This window comes from Hyla sarda, chromosome 9, assembly GCF_029499605.1.
Source record: "Hyla sarda isolate aHylSar1 chromosome 9, aHylSar1.hap1, whole genome shotgun sequence".
Lineage (NCBI taxonomy): Eukaryota > Metazoa > Chordata > Amphibia > Anura > Hylidae > Hyla > Hyla sarda.
The window spans coordinates 127,550,738-127,566,882 of record NC_079197.1 but is presented as its reverse complement, the minus strand read 5'-3'; the positions used below and the strand labels follow the sequence as shown (position 1 = coordinate 127,566,882).

The 16,145-nt window shown below is 43.1% G+C and overlaps 1 protein-coding gene across 1 annotated transcript in view; it reads right to left on the bottom strand.

Moving 5' to 3' along the window:
• The window catches only part of GPC4 (glypican 4), a 103,748-nt gene extending 89,248 nt beyond the window's left edge, over nucleotides 1-14,500 (bottom strand). The window contains exon 1 of the mRNA XM_056537972.1: nucleotides 14,054-14,500. Coding sequence (XP_056393947.1) covers nucleotides 14,054-14,210 — 157 coding nt within the window. The 5' untranslated portion in view covers nucleotides 14,211-14,500. The remainder of the gene's footprint in view (nucleotides 1-14,053) is intronic.
• Between the last annotated feature and the right edge of the window lie 1,645 nt (nucleotides 14,501-16,145).

Below are 16,145 nucleotides of genomic sequence, written 5' to 3'. Positions count from 1 at the left end.
TGATCTGGTCTATACGCTGCAGTTCACATTTTTTTTAAGCAATTTTCAAGTTTATGATGATATCCACAGAGTTTGTAGAAAATACTACTTGTTGTGTTTTTAGCAGTTAGATACTAAAACTCATCCATAGGTGTGACATCGTTCTAATATGTCTTTATACTTTCTGGTCTTTAACATATAGAATAAAAGACTAGAATATCAAATAAGTTTCACAGAAACTACAAAAACTTTATTTAATGTAACCTTTCCAAAACCATATGTAAGGATGTTGCAACATTTCTGTTAAACATTCAATGTGTGAGACTTGTTTTAGAAGGTGGGGCTGGTGACGCGAGTCATATACGTGTGTCATGCTAGTAACCGTAAACACTACTCCTCTGTTCTATTTTAGCAGCCTAGAGGTATTTGCTTGGGTCTGTGTGCTGTGACAGTGTTCCGGCCTTAAAATCATTGCTTCGACCACTTCACATTTTTGAACCATTGGGTCATGCATTTTTGTTATTGTTTAATGCGGTGCGGAGATGCACTGCATGAGCTCAGAGTCCTTGGTGGTCTCCCAAGGTTTCTGGCTAAAAAGGCATCTCTTTTGTTCTGTAAGATAAAGCCGTCCAGTAGGTCATTCAAAAGTCCAAATAAAGGCAGCAGCAGCCTTGAGAGAGAGATGAAGGATGAGACAGACAAAAAAAAACGAAAATAAATTTGAACGTTGGGTGAACACATTAGTAACCATTTATTTTAGAATGGTCATTTGTCCAGATCCCAGGCTCAAGAGGCCAGCGATCTGGTCAAATCTTCTAATTTAGAAGATTTAAAGGGGTTATCCAGTTTCAGAAAGTAAATAAATAATTATATACACACACACACACATACATGCATACCACACTGCTCAAAAAAAATAAAGGGAACACTAAGATAACACATCCTAGATCTGAATGAATTAACTAATATGAAATACTTTCATCTTAGTTGAATGTGCTGACAACAAAAATCACACAATAGTTACCAATGGAAATCAAATCTATCAACCCATGGAGGTTTGGATATGGAGTCACACTCAAAATCAAAGTGGAAAACCACACTACAGGCTGATCCAACTTTATGTAATGTCCTTAAAACAAGTCACAATGAGGCTCAGTATGTGTGTGTGGCCTCCACGTGCCCGTATGACCTCCCTACTATGCCTGGGCATGCTCCTGATGAGGTGGTGGATGGTCTCCTGAGGGATGTCCTCCCAGACCAGGACTAAAGCATCCGCCAACTCCTGGACAGTCTGTGATGCAACGTGGTGTTGGTGGATGGAGCGAGACATGATGTCCCAGATGTGCTCAATCGGATTCAGGTCTGGGGAACGGGCGGGCCAGTCCATAGCATAAATGTCTTCCTCTTGCAGGAACTGCTGACACTCCAGCCACATAAGGTCTAGCATTGTCTTGCATTAGGAGGAACCCAGGGACAACCGCACCAGCATATGGTCTCACAAGGGGTCTGAGGATCTCATCTAGGTACCTAATGGCAGTCAGGTTACCTCTGGCAAGCACATGGAGGGCTGTGTGGCCCCCCAAAGAATTGCCAGCCCACACCATTACTGACCCACTGTCATACCGGTCATGCTGGAGGCAGCAGAACATTCTCCACGGCGTCTCCAGACTGTCACATCTGTCACATGTGACCAGTGTGAGCCTACTTTTATCTGTAAGGAGCACAGGGCCCAGGGGGGAATTTGCCAATCTTGGTGTTCTCTGGCAAATGCCAAACGTCCTGCACGGTGTTGGGCTGTAAGCACAACCCTCACCTGTGGACGTCGGGCCCTCATACCACCATCTTGGAGTCTGTTTCTGACCGTCTGAGTGGACACATGCACATTTTGAAGCCTGCTGGAGGTCATTTTGCAGGGCTCTGGCAGTGCTCCTCCTTGCACAAAGGTGGAGGTGGCGATCATGCTGCTGGGTTGTTGGCCTCCTCCACGTCTCCTGATGTACTGGCCTTTCTCCTGGTAGCGCCTCCATGCTCTGGACACTACGTTGACAGACACAGCAAACCTTCTTGACACTGCTCGCATTGATGTTCTATCCTGGATGAGCTGCACTACCTGAGCCACTTGTGTGGGTTGTAGACTCCATCTCATGCTACCACTAGAGTGAAAGCACCGCCAGCATTCAGAATTTTTTTTTTTTACCATTTTACTGCCCCGGTAATCCAGTGCAGACAATCCAACAGTCCGTCCAGCGTTTGTTTACAAGCAGCCAGTGGCCTCAATGCTCACGTGGCATACTACTCTACTACTAGTGTCATGGCTTCTACCCACCCAACAGACAACCAAACCATAGATAATAATACTATTACCATACATATTAATTTCCCTGTTTTTCCTGAGCAAAGTGCAAAACTTCAACGTTAATAAAAGTCTTGTACAGGTAAGAGGCCACAAACCCAGACAAGCAAATAACTGAGCGTGTCCCAAAAGGAATCAATTGCTGCATTATGAAGCAGGAAAGACGGCACCAGACTTTCCACTGCTTACGCATCTCTGGTATGAAGGGAGCCGTCCAAAATTCTGAAATATTACCGAAAATGTAAACGGCTCTTTTAGACCAGGATTTCCTGAGGAGAAAAAAAAAAGCTTCAATTAACACAAGATGTGTATGCGACACAGCCAGCAAACATCTCTAGATCTCTGCCATTCCAGGAACAGGGGAGGGAAAAAAATGTTTCCCAGGTGTGTGTGAAGAGTTTCTAGGTTGTCAAATCTGTTCACATTACACATTAAAAATGGGAACATAAAAAGGTTACATCAGGATAACGTGAGTTACAATTTACAAACAGGAGAGAAAACATTGTGGCGGCTGCTGCAGAGCGTTATGGGGCCGGCTAATAATTGACAGTGTGCTAGTCTAAGCAAGTATTGTGTCTGATAGGCCTGCGGCGCAGAGAAGGTGAGTGCATGAAGGTGTATTGATAAGGAGCTCCCAGTCGAGCATGTGGGGAGGGACACTAAAGCCTTGTAAATATTGGGACACTAAGGTAAAAGCAATGCAATATAAAACAGAAAAATTGCACACATGGTTCTCATGTTTTCCCTTGCAATTGTTTTACTGTAGTACTAAGAAAATAAATAAATAAAACTACAGAGATGTGCAATGGGGAAATCCAAAAATAACCAATTCACTAAAGGTGTATGAACATGACATTGTTGTGTGCATGCATATGCGTCATCCATGAAAAACACTATATAAGCATAGAAGGGTGTAGGGGTAAAAAAAAACATAAAAGCAAAAAGGCACATAGCAGTACCATATTGCCCAGAACAGGGATATGTATTGAGTGTGAACATAGCCTGACTGGCCTCCACAAGGTGGACCTCCAGCTGTTGAAACGTTGGCCTATCCCTTTCCCCATTCACAACAATTGAACGCTCATGTGAATAGGGGCGATTGGGAGAGAGCGCCACCAGAAGTAATGTTCAGCTGACCGCTACTAAAGGCGTTTAGAGCCACAGAATTGATCTTCACTTGTTTTATGAAGGTCAACGAACAAAAAATGAAATTTAGAATTACATTGTCTCCTTTAGAAACGATTGAGCTGTTGACCATTACCATGGCCTTGATTTACTAAGAGTGGAGTATAGTTTTCTTTGTGGGTAATTCATTACAAATTTTTTTAACCACAGTATTTACTAAGGTTTCCCTACATTTTTTTTTTTATTTTTTTATTTATTTATTTTTTACACACATGCTCTGATCTGTAGGGTTTTCCTCAGCTCAAATCCACCACATTTTCTGTGGACACCTTAGTAAATGTCGGGTTTTGTGAAAATGTCGGGAACCACGTGGCGACCACGCCCCACTTTCCCAGATGGCCATGCCCATTTTTCGGGTTTTCACAGTAAAATGGAGAGCTAGTCGGGTTTTTTTCAATTCTGGCGCAGACAGAATCTGGCGCACAACCGACAAAGCATGTCGGGTTTACAATAGTAAATCAGGGCCAATGTGTTGATTTTTCTCTGACCATGGTTCTCATGTCCAATGTCTTCTCCAATAGGTCTTCTTTTTACTGCTCAGTATAGGTTGTCACCAAGTGTTGTACGATTTATCAGCTTTTCCCACTATACCATAGTTTGTAAGGCTAGAAAAGACATGTCCATCCAATTTTGGTTTATTCTCCTACAATGTTCATCCAGAGGAAGGCCAAAACCTCTGAGGCTGCTTTCACACTATGAATTTCTCTGTTTAGGAACTTCCGTCGGAAGTTCCGTCACTACAGCTGCGAAACCCGGCCGTTACAAAACCCCTGACGGCCGTGACTAAATTGCATTGCAGCCTATGGGGTTTTGTAACTGCCCGTTTGCACCGTATATGCCCGTAATTCATTACAGGCGTTATACAGTGACGGGACTGCATGCAGTAATTTTTCCGCCACGATGTCCCATCACTGTATAGCGCCCATAATGAATTACGGGCATATACGGGTGCAAACGGGCAGTTACAAAACCCCATAGGCTGCAATGCAATTTAGTCACGGCCGTCAGGGGTTTTGTAACGGCCGGGTTTCGCAGCTGTAGTGACGGAACTTCCGACGGAAGTTTCTAAACGGAGAAATTCATAGTGTGAAAGCAGCCTGAGATAGAAGCCAAGATTCCTCATCTTCCTGACTCCAACTATGGCAGCCTTTAATGCATTTATATTATGCAACTCTAACTAGATATTAAAGGGGTATTCCAGGCCAAAACATAGAGATATATATATATATATATATATATATATATATCTCTATCTATCTATCTATCTATCTCTCAACTGGCTCCGGAAAGTTAAAAACAGATTTGTAAATTACTTCTATTAAAAAATCTTAATCCTTCCAATAGTTATTAGCTTCTGAAGTTGAGTTGTTGTTTTCTGTCTAACTGCTCTCTGATGACTCACGCAGTTCCTATGGGGATATTCTCCCATCATGCACAGCTCCCGGGACATGACCATCATTGAGCAGTTAGACAGAAAACTTCAGAAGCTAATAACTATTGGAAGGATTAAGATTTTTAAATAGAAGTAATTTACAAATCTGTTTAACTTTCCAGAGCCAGTTGATAGATATATATATATATATATATATATATATATATATATATATATATATATATATAAAAATAAAAAAAAATAAAAAGGTTTTGCCTGGAATACCCCTTTAACAATGTACATCCATGAAACAAAGGAGATGTGGCAGGCTGTATACTGATAGGGGAGGAAGAAGCTGAGTAAACAGGCCCTGGGGGAGGGGAGGCAAACAAAGTCCAGATTTGCCTTACAACCTATGACTTCCAACACCCTAGAACAGTGTTGCCCAACAAAAGGTGCCTCCAGCTGTTGCAAAACTACAACTCCCAGCATGCCCGGACAGCCGTTGGCTGTCCGGGCATGCTGGGAGTTGTAGTTTTGCAACAGCTGGAGGCACCCTGGTTGAGAAACACTGATTTAGAAAGCCACCCTGAATATAAAACTCCACTCAGTACTCTATGACCACCAAATGTCCCCAAATATTTCTGTGAACACTGCTGATCGTCCAAGAACAAAATGTTATAAAGACATATGACTAAATAAACCAGCATAATGAAGCGAACAAAGCAGAAACGCTGAGCTCATCACTGGAGACTTCCTCATTACTATCTACAGACAACGGAGATTAAGATTTCCTGAGAAAACTAAATATGCTGACATCTAGGAAAAGGCATTGATAAAACACATTTAGTACAAAAAGTACAAAAAGAAAAAAAAATAATAATAAACGAAAACAAGCCTGGTTAGGGGGGGGGGGGGGGGGGGGGACAGTCCAAATGCTTCAATGTCTTTCACTGGCAAAAGCAGTCTCGGCAATATCCAAGGGTGTCTGGCAGAAACTCATGCCCCTCTTCAGAAATAAGCACGTTCCTACGGTCATGGTGCACCCCTCATCAGTCGATAACTTTGAAAATTGCACAAACTGGCCAAGATATCATTGAAATCTATGCACACATTGTATAGTAGTAGTATTTGGGTAAGCTACACTGTTGGGAATATTTCATAAACGGGTGCAAACCTTAGGCAAGGCTTGCAACGAGACACCAAAAGTAAAGAATGGGCAAGTTTGGTGACAACATACGGAAACCTCCGATGTTTTAAAGGGGTACTCCGGTGGAACTGGTGGACAGTTCCTAAAATGGACAGAGATGTCAGCAGAGAGCACTGTGTTCCAAAAAAGAAAAGAATTTCCTCTGTAGTATTCAGCAGCTAATAAGTACTGGAAGGATTAAAGGGGTTATCCAGGAAAAAAATTTTTTTTATATATCAACTGGTGCCAGAAAGTTAAACAGATTTGGAAATTACTTCTATTAAAAAAATCTAAATCCTTTCAGTACTTATGAGCTTCTGAAGTTAAGGTTGTTCTTTTCTGTCTATATCCTCTCTGATGACACCTGTCTCGGGAAACGCCCAGTTTAGAAGGGGTTTGCTTTGGGGATTTGCTTGTAAACTGGGCGTTTCCCGAGACACGTGTCATCAGAGAGGACTTAGACAGAAAAGAACAACCTTAACTTCAGAAGCTCATAAGTACTAAAAGGATTAAGATTTTTTTAATAGAAGTAATTTACAAATCTGTTTAACTTTCTGGAGCTAGTTGATATATAAAAAAAAAGTTTTTTCCTGGATAACCCCCTTTAATCCTTCCAGTACTTATTAGCTGCTGAATACTACAGAGGAAATTCTTTTCTTTTTTGGAACACAGTGCTCTCTGCTGACATCTCTGTCCATTTTAGGAACTGTCCACAGCAGCATATGTTTTCTACAGGGATTTTCTCCTACTCTGGACAGTTCTCAAAATGGACAGAGGTGTCAGCAGAGAGCACTGTGTTCCAAAAAAAAAAAAAAATTCCTCTGTAGTATTCAGCAGCTAATAAGCACTTGAAGGATTAAGATTTTTTTTTATACAAGTAATTTAAAAATCTGTTTAACTTTCTGGCGCCAGTTGATAAAAAAAAAAAAAAAAGTACCCCCCTTTAACTTTAGCATACATTCACAATATCCATTTGCATCCTATCATAGTTACTGATCATAAGTCAATATAAAACCACTAGGTGAAACACACATACATAGGTGAGAAGCGATCGGTAACAATAGTAGTAACAGAGTAATTTGTTTTGGAAAAACATGTCCCACTCTTTCCCTGTGTTCTCTTCTCTTCTTTCACATCATATGCAGCATTCCCAAAATGCACCAAAATAAAAATAAAAAAGTCACACAATACCAAGAACCAGGGAAAAAATGCTGTCCAGTTTCAACCTAAAATATCAAAATCCTTAAAATCTTTTTATTGGATATTTAGCTGGCCATGCAAACTTTTCTCCCATTGCCTTACTATCCACAAAGAACATTTGCGATAAAAAAATAAAAAAATAAATAAAAAAAAATTATGCACACAAAAACAAAATGTATTAAAACAAATTTCGAATACACCCCTCCTACCACCGCCTTTACTAAAAGTACAGATTCTGTGTGCATTTTTCTCATTCTGAAGGGTACAAATATTTCTGGTGGCTCAGATCAAATTTCGCCTGGAGAAATTCAGTCTTTCCGGCATTCTATACAGAAACACACAAAACTAAAAAAGAAGGGGAGGGGAGGCTATCTGCAAGCTTCAGGGTCGACTGACATGTGGAGGAATTTTACGACACACATTTCTCCACAGAGAACCTGATGCAAAATCCACATGTGTTCCATACGTATTTGGATGGAAATTTGACCCGAACAAACGTAATCTGCAGCAAAACCGACTCCAACTCCCGACGTACCCCCACGACAGTTTTGTGTCACATTCAAACGCATGCCAAGTTTGCATCTACGCTAAGGGGGCATCAAGAGGTGGTCTAAAAAGCACTGTCAATGTTGCCAAAGGTACACAATGAGGGTCATAACACAAGGAACCTCTCCGTTGTAAAACAGCCCTTATATCCGACTCCCAACAGATTTCTGGCCTGATGAAAGGGATTCCGCTATTCATGGAGACAGCACAAGGTTCTACAGAGTGAAAGGGCCTTTAGTGCATACACTTCATAAATGCATAAAGCCTACGTGGACTTGTGAGACACAAACTGAACATACTGAATTACTTAATGGGGAGTGAGTACATGTCTTTCAAGCCAACACAAAGGTCCCTTACACTTTAGAGAAAAGTTGGTCAAACCTGCTGTTTTTGGCAGGACTGGCCAGATCTCATGTGTATGTGGGAGGCCTTCAGTCCTTGCCAGAAAAAAGGCCGGGCATATTACATCACACTGCCTCCTTGCCTATCATTACCAAGGTGGGGCACGCTGCGGGTGGCCATTACATGAGCGCATTGTGATGTAACGGGCACGAAAAGCAGGAAAAAGATCGGGCTGGAGCATGGGAGATCAATTCTAGTTGCACTGGGGGAGTGGCAGAAGGCAAGTTAAGATTCATTATTTTTGTTGTGGTAGCCCGGGCATAAAAGCAAACAACATTTTTTTTGCTGGAGTTCTCCTTTAGTTTTAACACTAAATCCTTTTTATATAGAGATTACCAGCTGCCAGATCTGTCTGACCATGGCATTGGCTTCTTTCCCCATCAAACACACTAACACATGCTTGGCATGAGTATACGGGGTCAGAAGAGCATTCTGTCAACAGCTTTGAAGGTATATGGCAGTGTTCCCCAACCTGTGGCTCCCCAGCTACCGCAAAACTAAAAACCCAATCCACACCTGACCACCATATCGTTTTGCAACAGCTGGAAGGCCACAGGTTGGGGAACACTGGTGTCAGGAACTTTACGATAACGCTATCAAACAGCTGGATAGGCAAAACACACCTAGACAAGAAAATCTCCAAGGTGGTCCTCCATGTTGAACAACTTCCATGCAAGTAGGGCTGGATAAATCCCGGAAACAGTGTAGTTGACAAAACTAGAGATTTGCTCCTGAGAACTTTTATTTTTATTTTTTATTATCTCTATAGGTCTAAGTCCTTATAGCCCGGCTACTTAACCATTCTGGCTCATAGAGTGGCCTTACTGGTCCTGAGATCTACAGTAATGCGTCCAATCCTACGTCCAGTGTGTCTCCTGCACATAACCAGACCTTACAATCATTTCAGTATTATAAATGGAGCCCTGATCAGCTCATATGGCTGCATCTAGGCTTTAGTGGAAGCTACAAAATGTAGGATAGTCCCTAGGTGGTAGAAAAGGTATTGCAGAGAACTACTAGAATATAGCTAAAGGGGTACTCCGGCCCCAAGACATCTTATCCCCAATCCAAAGGAAAGGGGATAAGATGTCTGATCGCGGGGTTCCGCCGCTGTAGACCCCTGCAATCTCTCATTCCGCACCCACCTGTGTGAGTTCTCTGCAGCGCTGGAGGCTCCGATTCTGAAGCATTACGACCACGGGGCCAGAGTATCGTGACATCACTATTCCGCCCCCATGTGACATAGCGCTTCAGACTGAGCCTCCAGCACTGCAGAGAGCTCACACAGGTGGGTGCGGAATGAGAGATTGTGGGAGTCCCCAGGGGCAGGACCCCCGTGATCAGACATCTTATCCTCTATCATTTGGATAGGGGATAAGATTTCTTAGGGCCGGAGTACCCTTTTGAAGCTGAAATAAAATTTAAAAAAATTCTCAAGATGGATAATACAGCTACTGTATACAGCATTGGGGCACAATGTATGACAGTAAACAGACAGAAAGCTTGAGCGACACTTCCCATTTTTCCAATAGCATCTATTTATTGCCCAAAATGATGCCCCTGGAACACACACAGGAGCCTAGAAGCGGCTCTGAAAAGTATACGAACAGGAGGAGAACACTGGAGGATCTGTGCTCGGCCAGGTTTCCATGTTGACTGGAAGTTGTAATGGAGAACGATTAAGGTAAATCCTTCTCAAAATAACTGGACGTTTCAGTAGTTATTGGAAAAAGTCAGTTTTATTGGACAAATGGAGTTCATATATGATCTCGTGGTGGACAAACCAGTGTAAATTTAAAAGGGGTTATTCAGGGAAAAAAAAAAACATACATACATACATACATATATATATATATATATATATATATATATATATATATATATATAATCTCAACTGGCTCCAGAAAGTTAAACAGATTTGTAACTTACTTCTATTAAAAAATCTTAATCCTTTCATTACTTATGAGCTTCTGAAGTTGAGTTGTTCTATTCTGTCTAAGTGCTCTCTGATAACACGTATCTCGGGAACCGCCCAGTTTAGAAGAGGTTTGCTATGGGGATTTGCTTCTAAACAGGCCGGTTCCTGAGACAGGTGTCATCAGAGAGCACTTAGACAAAAAACAACAACCTTAACTTCAGAAGCTCATAAGTACTGAAAGGATTAAGATTTTTTTATAGAAGTAATTTACAAATCTGTTTAGCTTTCTGGAGCCAGTTGATATATATATATATATATATAAAAAGTTTTTTCCTAGATAACCCCTTTAAGAAGCCAGTTACTAACTTCAGGAGTTGAGTAGTAGCCAGACAGTAAGGACTTCCAAAAAGCAACAAAATATTTAAAAAAAAATAAAAAAAATTACAATATCTATGACAACTATAGGGGACACTGACAACCTGGCTCCTGGGCTTTGTCCAGCCTGGTAATAATGTACGCTGCTGCAATAAATTCATGATATTTTAAACAAAAACCTCTACTTCTACAAGTATTTATAAAAAAATAAATAAATAAAAAAATTGTTAACAAAAGTAAGTAAAGCAATAATTGATTTAGCCTATTCAGAGTGCTTGTGTTCTTCTACAGCAGTGGTCTTCAACCTGCGGACCTCCAGATGTTTCAAAACTACAACTCCCAGCATGCCCGGACAGCCGAAGGCTGTCCGGGCATGCTGGGAGTTGTAATTTTGAAACATCTGGAGGTCCGCAGGTTGAAGACCACTGTTCTACAGAGTAACAGATGCTGAGTGACAACCCCTAATGGACCAGGGCCAACTATTACCATCTATAGGAGTTGCCACCCTTTCACAGCATCTACATCACTATTGTTATGCAGAAATGCATTACATAATCCGGATTTTTTTACTCCATTTAGAGTTTATGGAAATTGGAGTGAGGACCCTTTATGAGCAATGTAATGACTGACGTTAATGTTTGTCACACAATTCCTAATGTTGGAGACCACAATTATTACAAAAGGATGTTAAAAGCCAAAAATTAACAGGAGAAAGTGGTAAAGTATACATGCTACACACATTCAGGGTGGAAAAAGGAGGAATAATATCTTAAAAAACAAATTGCAAGGCATATATATATATACATACACACTCCAACATTATACAGCAATGCTCAACAACCTGCGACTCTACAGCAAAACTACAACTTCCAGCAGACTGGCTGCCACAGGCTGTCTGGGCATGCTGGGGACTTGAGTTTTGCAACAGCTGGAAAGCAACAGGTTGGAGACCACCAATGCTATATATAGTGTAAAAGTTTACACTGAAAGTAACAAATTAAAGCCAGGTTGATAGAACCCCCGCCCCCCAATTTGTTCATCACACCCGGCACCCTAAAAGATATTTCCAGATGATCTTACGTGAAAGCATTAAAGAGTTAATTTCCCAGGTAGATAGAATCAATAAGCAGCAAACACCTATTACTGAATAACTAAACCCCCCAAAAATCTACAATTTTATTCATAGGACTTCCGAACGTTGCTCTACGCCCAGATTCCATGGCAATGTTTAAGTGGAATATTTTTTAACCAAACATTATGAAAAGGAACGAGAAGGTGCCAGACATAACTTCTCCAAGACCATCTGCAGAACTGAAAGGGTTATTGTGCGACGGTGTCTGATTAACCCATGAGCGATCCCCCCCCCCCCCTCCAGGAAAGGTGCCCATGTTAGGCACAAATAGAATAAATAATAAACTGTACAACTGTAAATGGTTACGCCTGAGTCTATTAAAAAACATGAGATGGAAGAAGAACTCAATCAGCTTCTTGTAGGAGCTCATCAGCATATAGACACCACCTAGTCACAAAGAGGGAAAAGAAGCACCCAACAAGAGTAGACCAGGGAAACAATGCAGAGTAAAAGCTGCACATGGTACAATGCATTAGCACTAACAATGGGAAGGAGCGTCCGATAGGTAATAAGGTAGAGCGAGGAAATGCTGCCCTAAGGTGCCATTACAGAGTGTGAATGCAGGAGCACACCACGTCTGCAGAACACATGCCTGATGGGGCAACTTGGATGACTGAGCCTAATACAGACCTTGTTTCCTGTGTCTGATTCACTATTAACCCTAACCACTAGGTGTACAGTACCAACAATAAACAGTCCACCGTCATAATCCTTACCCCTACAGTATGAACAAATGTTTAGTGAGATGATCTGGAAGATTTATTATAAAACCATTGGAGATCAATGGAGTGAACTAGGGGGCACTTTCGATGTTCTGGAGTGAACTAGGGGGCACTTTCGATGTTCTGGAGTGGACTAGGGGCACTTTCGATGTTCTGGAGTGGACTAGGGGGCACTTTCGATGTTCTGGAGTGGACTAGGGGGCACTTTCGATGTTCTGGAGTGGACTAGGGGGCACTTTCGATGTTCTGGAGTGGACTAGGGGGCACTTTCGATGTTCTGGAGTGGACTAGGGGGCACTTTCGATGTTCTGGAGTGGACTAGGGGGCACTTTCGATGTTCTGGAGTGGACTCTAACCAGTAGGGGTACAGTATCACCAATAGTCAGCCCCACACCAACAGGATAATCCTTATGGACACATGGTCAACTGAAAATATTAGGAGAACTTATCAGAAAACTATGGGAGATCCTACCAGCTGTGAATGGAGGACACTTCAGAGGTTATAAAAAGGACCCCCAACCACTTTAGATGTTCTGGAGTGGACCCCCAACCACTTTAGATGTTCTAGAGTGGACCCCCCAACCACTTTAGATGTTCTAGAGTGGACCCCCCAACCACTTTAGATGTTCTAGAGTGGACCCCCCAACCACTTTAGATGTTCTAGAGTGGACCCCCAACCACTTTAGATGTTCTAGAGTGGACCCCCAACCACTTTAGATGTTCTGGAGTGGATCCCCCAACCACTTTAGATGTTCTGGAGTGGATCCCGCAACCACTTTAGATGTTCTGGAGTGGACCCTAACCACTAGGCATACAGTACCACCAATAGCCAGCCCCCCCCCCCCCCCCCCCATTGTGATAATCCTTAAACGATACAGACAAATGGTCAACTGAAATCATTAGTAGGGCTTATAAGAAAACTATCGGAAATCCCATGAATGGGGGACAGTTCAGATCTTCTAGAGTAAACCCAATCCATTGAGCATACAGTACCACCAAGTCAGCCACCCATCACGATAATCCCTTCTCCTACAATAGGAGCAACCGGTCAACTAAAACGATTAAAGAACATTTTTTTATATATATTTTTTTGTTTTTAGAAAACTACGAGAGATCTACTCGGCTGTGAACCGGTGGGGCGCTTTAGTGGATCCAAAACTGTTACGGCATTTACGACTAAGGGGGAACCTTTCTCTAGAACCCGAAAAAAATAAATTAAATGAAAACTTTTGATGGAAAAAGTGACCAGCTGTGACTAATCCCAAAGCAGTCCCTGTGTTCTAGCAAGCTCTGCCCTGGGGAGGCTCCTCGGTTTCCCCTTCTTACCTGGCCCCACAGCCAGGAAAAAAAAAAAGAAAAGACAAAAAGAGTGGTGGGGGGGTAAGGATTCTTCCATAACGCCCTCTCTTTTCCAGCCTATCGCCGGTTTTTGGAACCAATATGGAATTACGGACACATCAGCAAGACGTAACAATTCTCGATGTGCCATAGAACGAATCCCACCCTACTGTATCCCAATGGGGGTCTCCAAGCTGCGGCCCGGCAGATGTTGCAAAACCGGGCACGCTAGGAGTTGTAGTTTTGCAACATCTGGAGCGGCGCACTTTGGCGAACACTGAGGTACTTATCGCCCCCCCCCAAAAAAAACACCCCATTCCAAAAAATTAAAAGGGCACTCACCATTGATCTCATGGGCTGGAGCATCACTAGGGTTGAAGCCTTTGGACTCGTAAAGTTTCCGCACCTCCAGACAACTTTTCGTCTTGTCAGCAGGGACGGTCAGGCTGCAGAAGGCTAAAGTGCAAAGCAGCAGAGGGGAGAAGGATATCCAGAGCATGGTGCGGGCAGAGGACAAAGAGTGCACAGAGTCCCGGAGCCAGATGACGGGAGGTGGATAGAAGTCTCTGCTCTGCTTCCTAGTACCTCTCCCGGGGGGTTGGTAGCAGCTCTCCCTCTCTATATACAGTATGGGTAACTTTCTGCCTGGCACAAGAAGTTTTAGCAGAGTGCCGTGTGCCCGCTGCGGTGCCCCAGAGTGGATTGGCCGCGGCACTGCGCTCTGCTCACTCTCTTCCCCCTCCTCCAAGTCCTATGTCCGGGGCGCACGGCGTAGGGATCTGGCAGAACTGGGCGCTAAGAGGGCGCATGCGCAGCTCCGGGAAAAGCCAAAGCCTGGAATGCTGGAGGGGAGGGCGCTCAGCTGTTTAACCCCTGCAGGGAAGCGCTCTCTACGTGTGTGCAACACAATACGTGTAGTGTTTAACACACTCATCAGGAATGCGCACTTAACCCATTCACTTTTTTTTTTTTTTTTTTGGGTGCCATGGAGATTTTAACACCTGCGAGGCCGGAGAGTGGATTTACATGACTGAGCTTGGGCTTTGATTGACTTGGGGGGGGGGTTAGAGGGGGCATGGGTTGCTATGGTTGTAGATATTGGGGGAGCTGTGGCAGAAAGTTGCATTAATAGTTTGCAACTTTTGTCCATAGGATAGTGTTTCCCTACCAGGATGCCTCCAACTGTTGCAAAACTACAACTCGCAGCATGCCCGGACAGCCTATATCAGTGTTTCCCAACCAGGGTGCCTCCAGCTGTTGCAAAACTACAACTCCCAGCATGCTCGGACAGCCTATATCAGTGTTTCCCAACCAGGGTGCCTCCAGTTGTTGCAAAACTACAACTCCCAGCATGCCCGGACAGCCTATATTTGTTTTCCAACCAGGGTGCCTCCAGCTGTTGCAAAACTACAACTCCCAGCATGCCCAGACAGCCTATATCAGTGTTTCCCAACCAGGGTGCCTCCAGTTGTTGCAAAACTACAACTCCCAGCATGCCCGGACAGCCTATATTAGTTTTCCAACCAGGGTGCCTCCAGTTGTTGCAAAACTACAACTCCCAGCATGCCCGGACAGCCTATATTTGTTTTCCAACCAGGGTGCCTCCAGCTGTTGCAAAACTACAACTCCCAGCATGCCCAGACAGCCTATATCAGTGTTTCCCAACCAGGGTGCCTCCAGTTGTTGCAAAACTACAACTCCCAGCATGCCCGGACAGCCTATATTAGTTTTCCAACCAGGGTGCCTCCAGCTGTTGCAAAACTACAACTCCCAGCATGCCCGGACAGCCAAAGGCTGTCCGGGCATGCTGGGAGTTGTAGTTGTGCAACAGCTGGAGGCAGGCATCCTGGTAGGGAAACACAATCCTATGAAATATAGGGGGAGATTTATCAAAACCTGTGCAAAGGAAAAGTTGCCCAGTTGCCCATAGCAACCAATCAGATCCCTTCTTTCATTTTGCAGAGGCCTTGTTAAAAATGAAAGAAGCGAGCTGATTGGTTGCTATGGGCGACTGGACAATTTTCCTTCTGCACAGGTTTTGATAAATCTATCCCTGTTTAAAATCACATTTGATTGGTTGCTATGGGCAACTGCAACATTTTTCCTTTACCACGTTTTTTTTTTTTGTTTAGTTTTTTTTTTCCAGAAAAAAGATTTTTAGTTTGCTAAAAAAAAAAAAATTGCCATGGCCAGATGTTAGGGGTGCATTCACACTTCGTATTGCGAAGCCGGATAGGGCAGAATGCACACTGTAATCGGTTGCCGGATTCGCAATACGAGGTGTTTATGCATCCTAACTTCTGGCTATGACAGATTTCTTTTTGTGCAAAAAGAAAAGAAGAAAAACGCTGTGCGGCAAATGCGCCCTTTTTTTGCCTTTTTTTTTGCCTTTTTCGCAAAATATATAGGGGAAAAAAGGGGAAACCCATAGCAA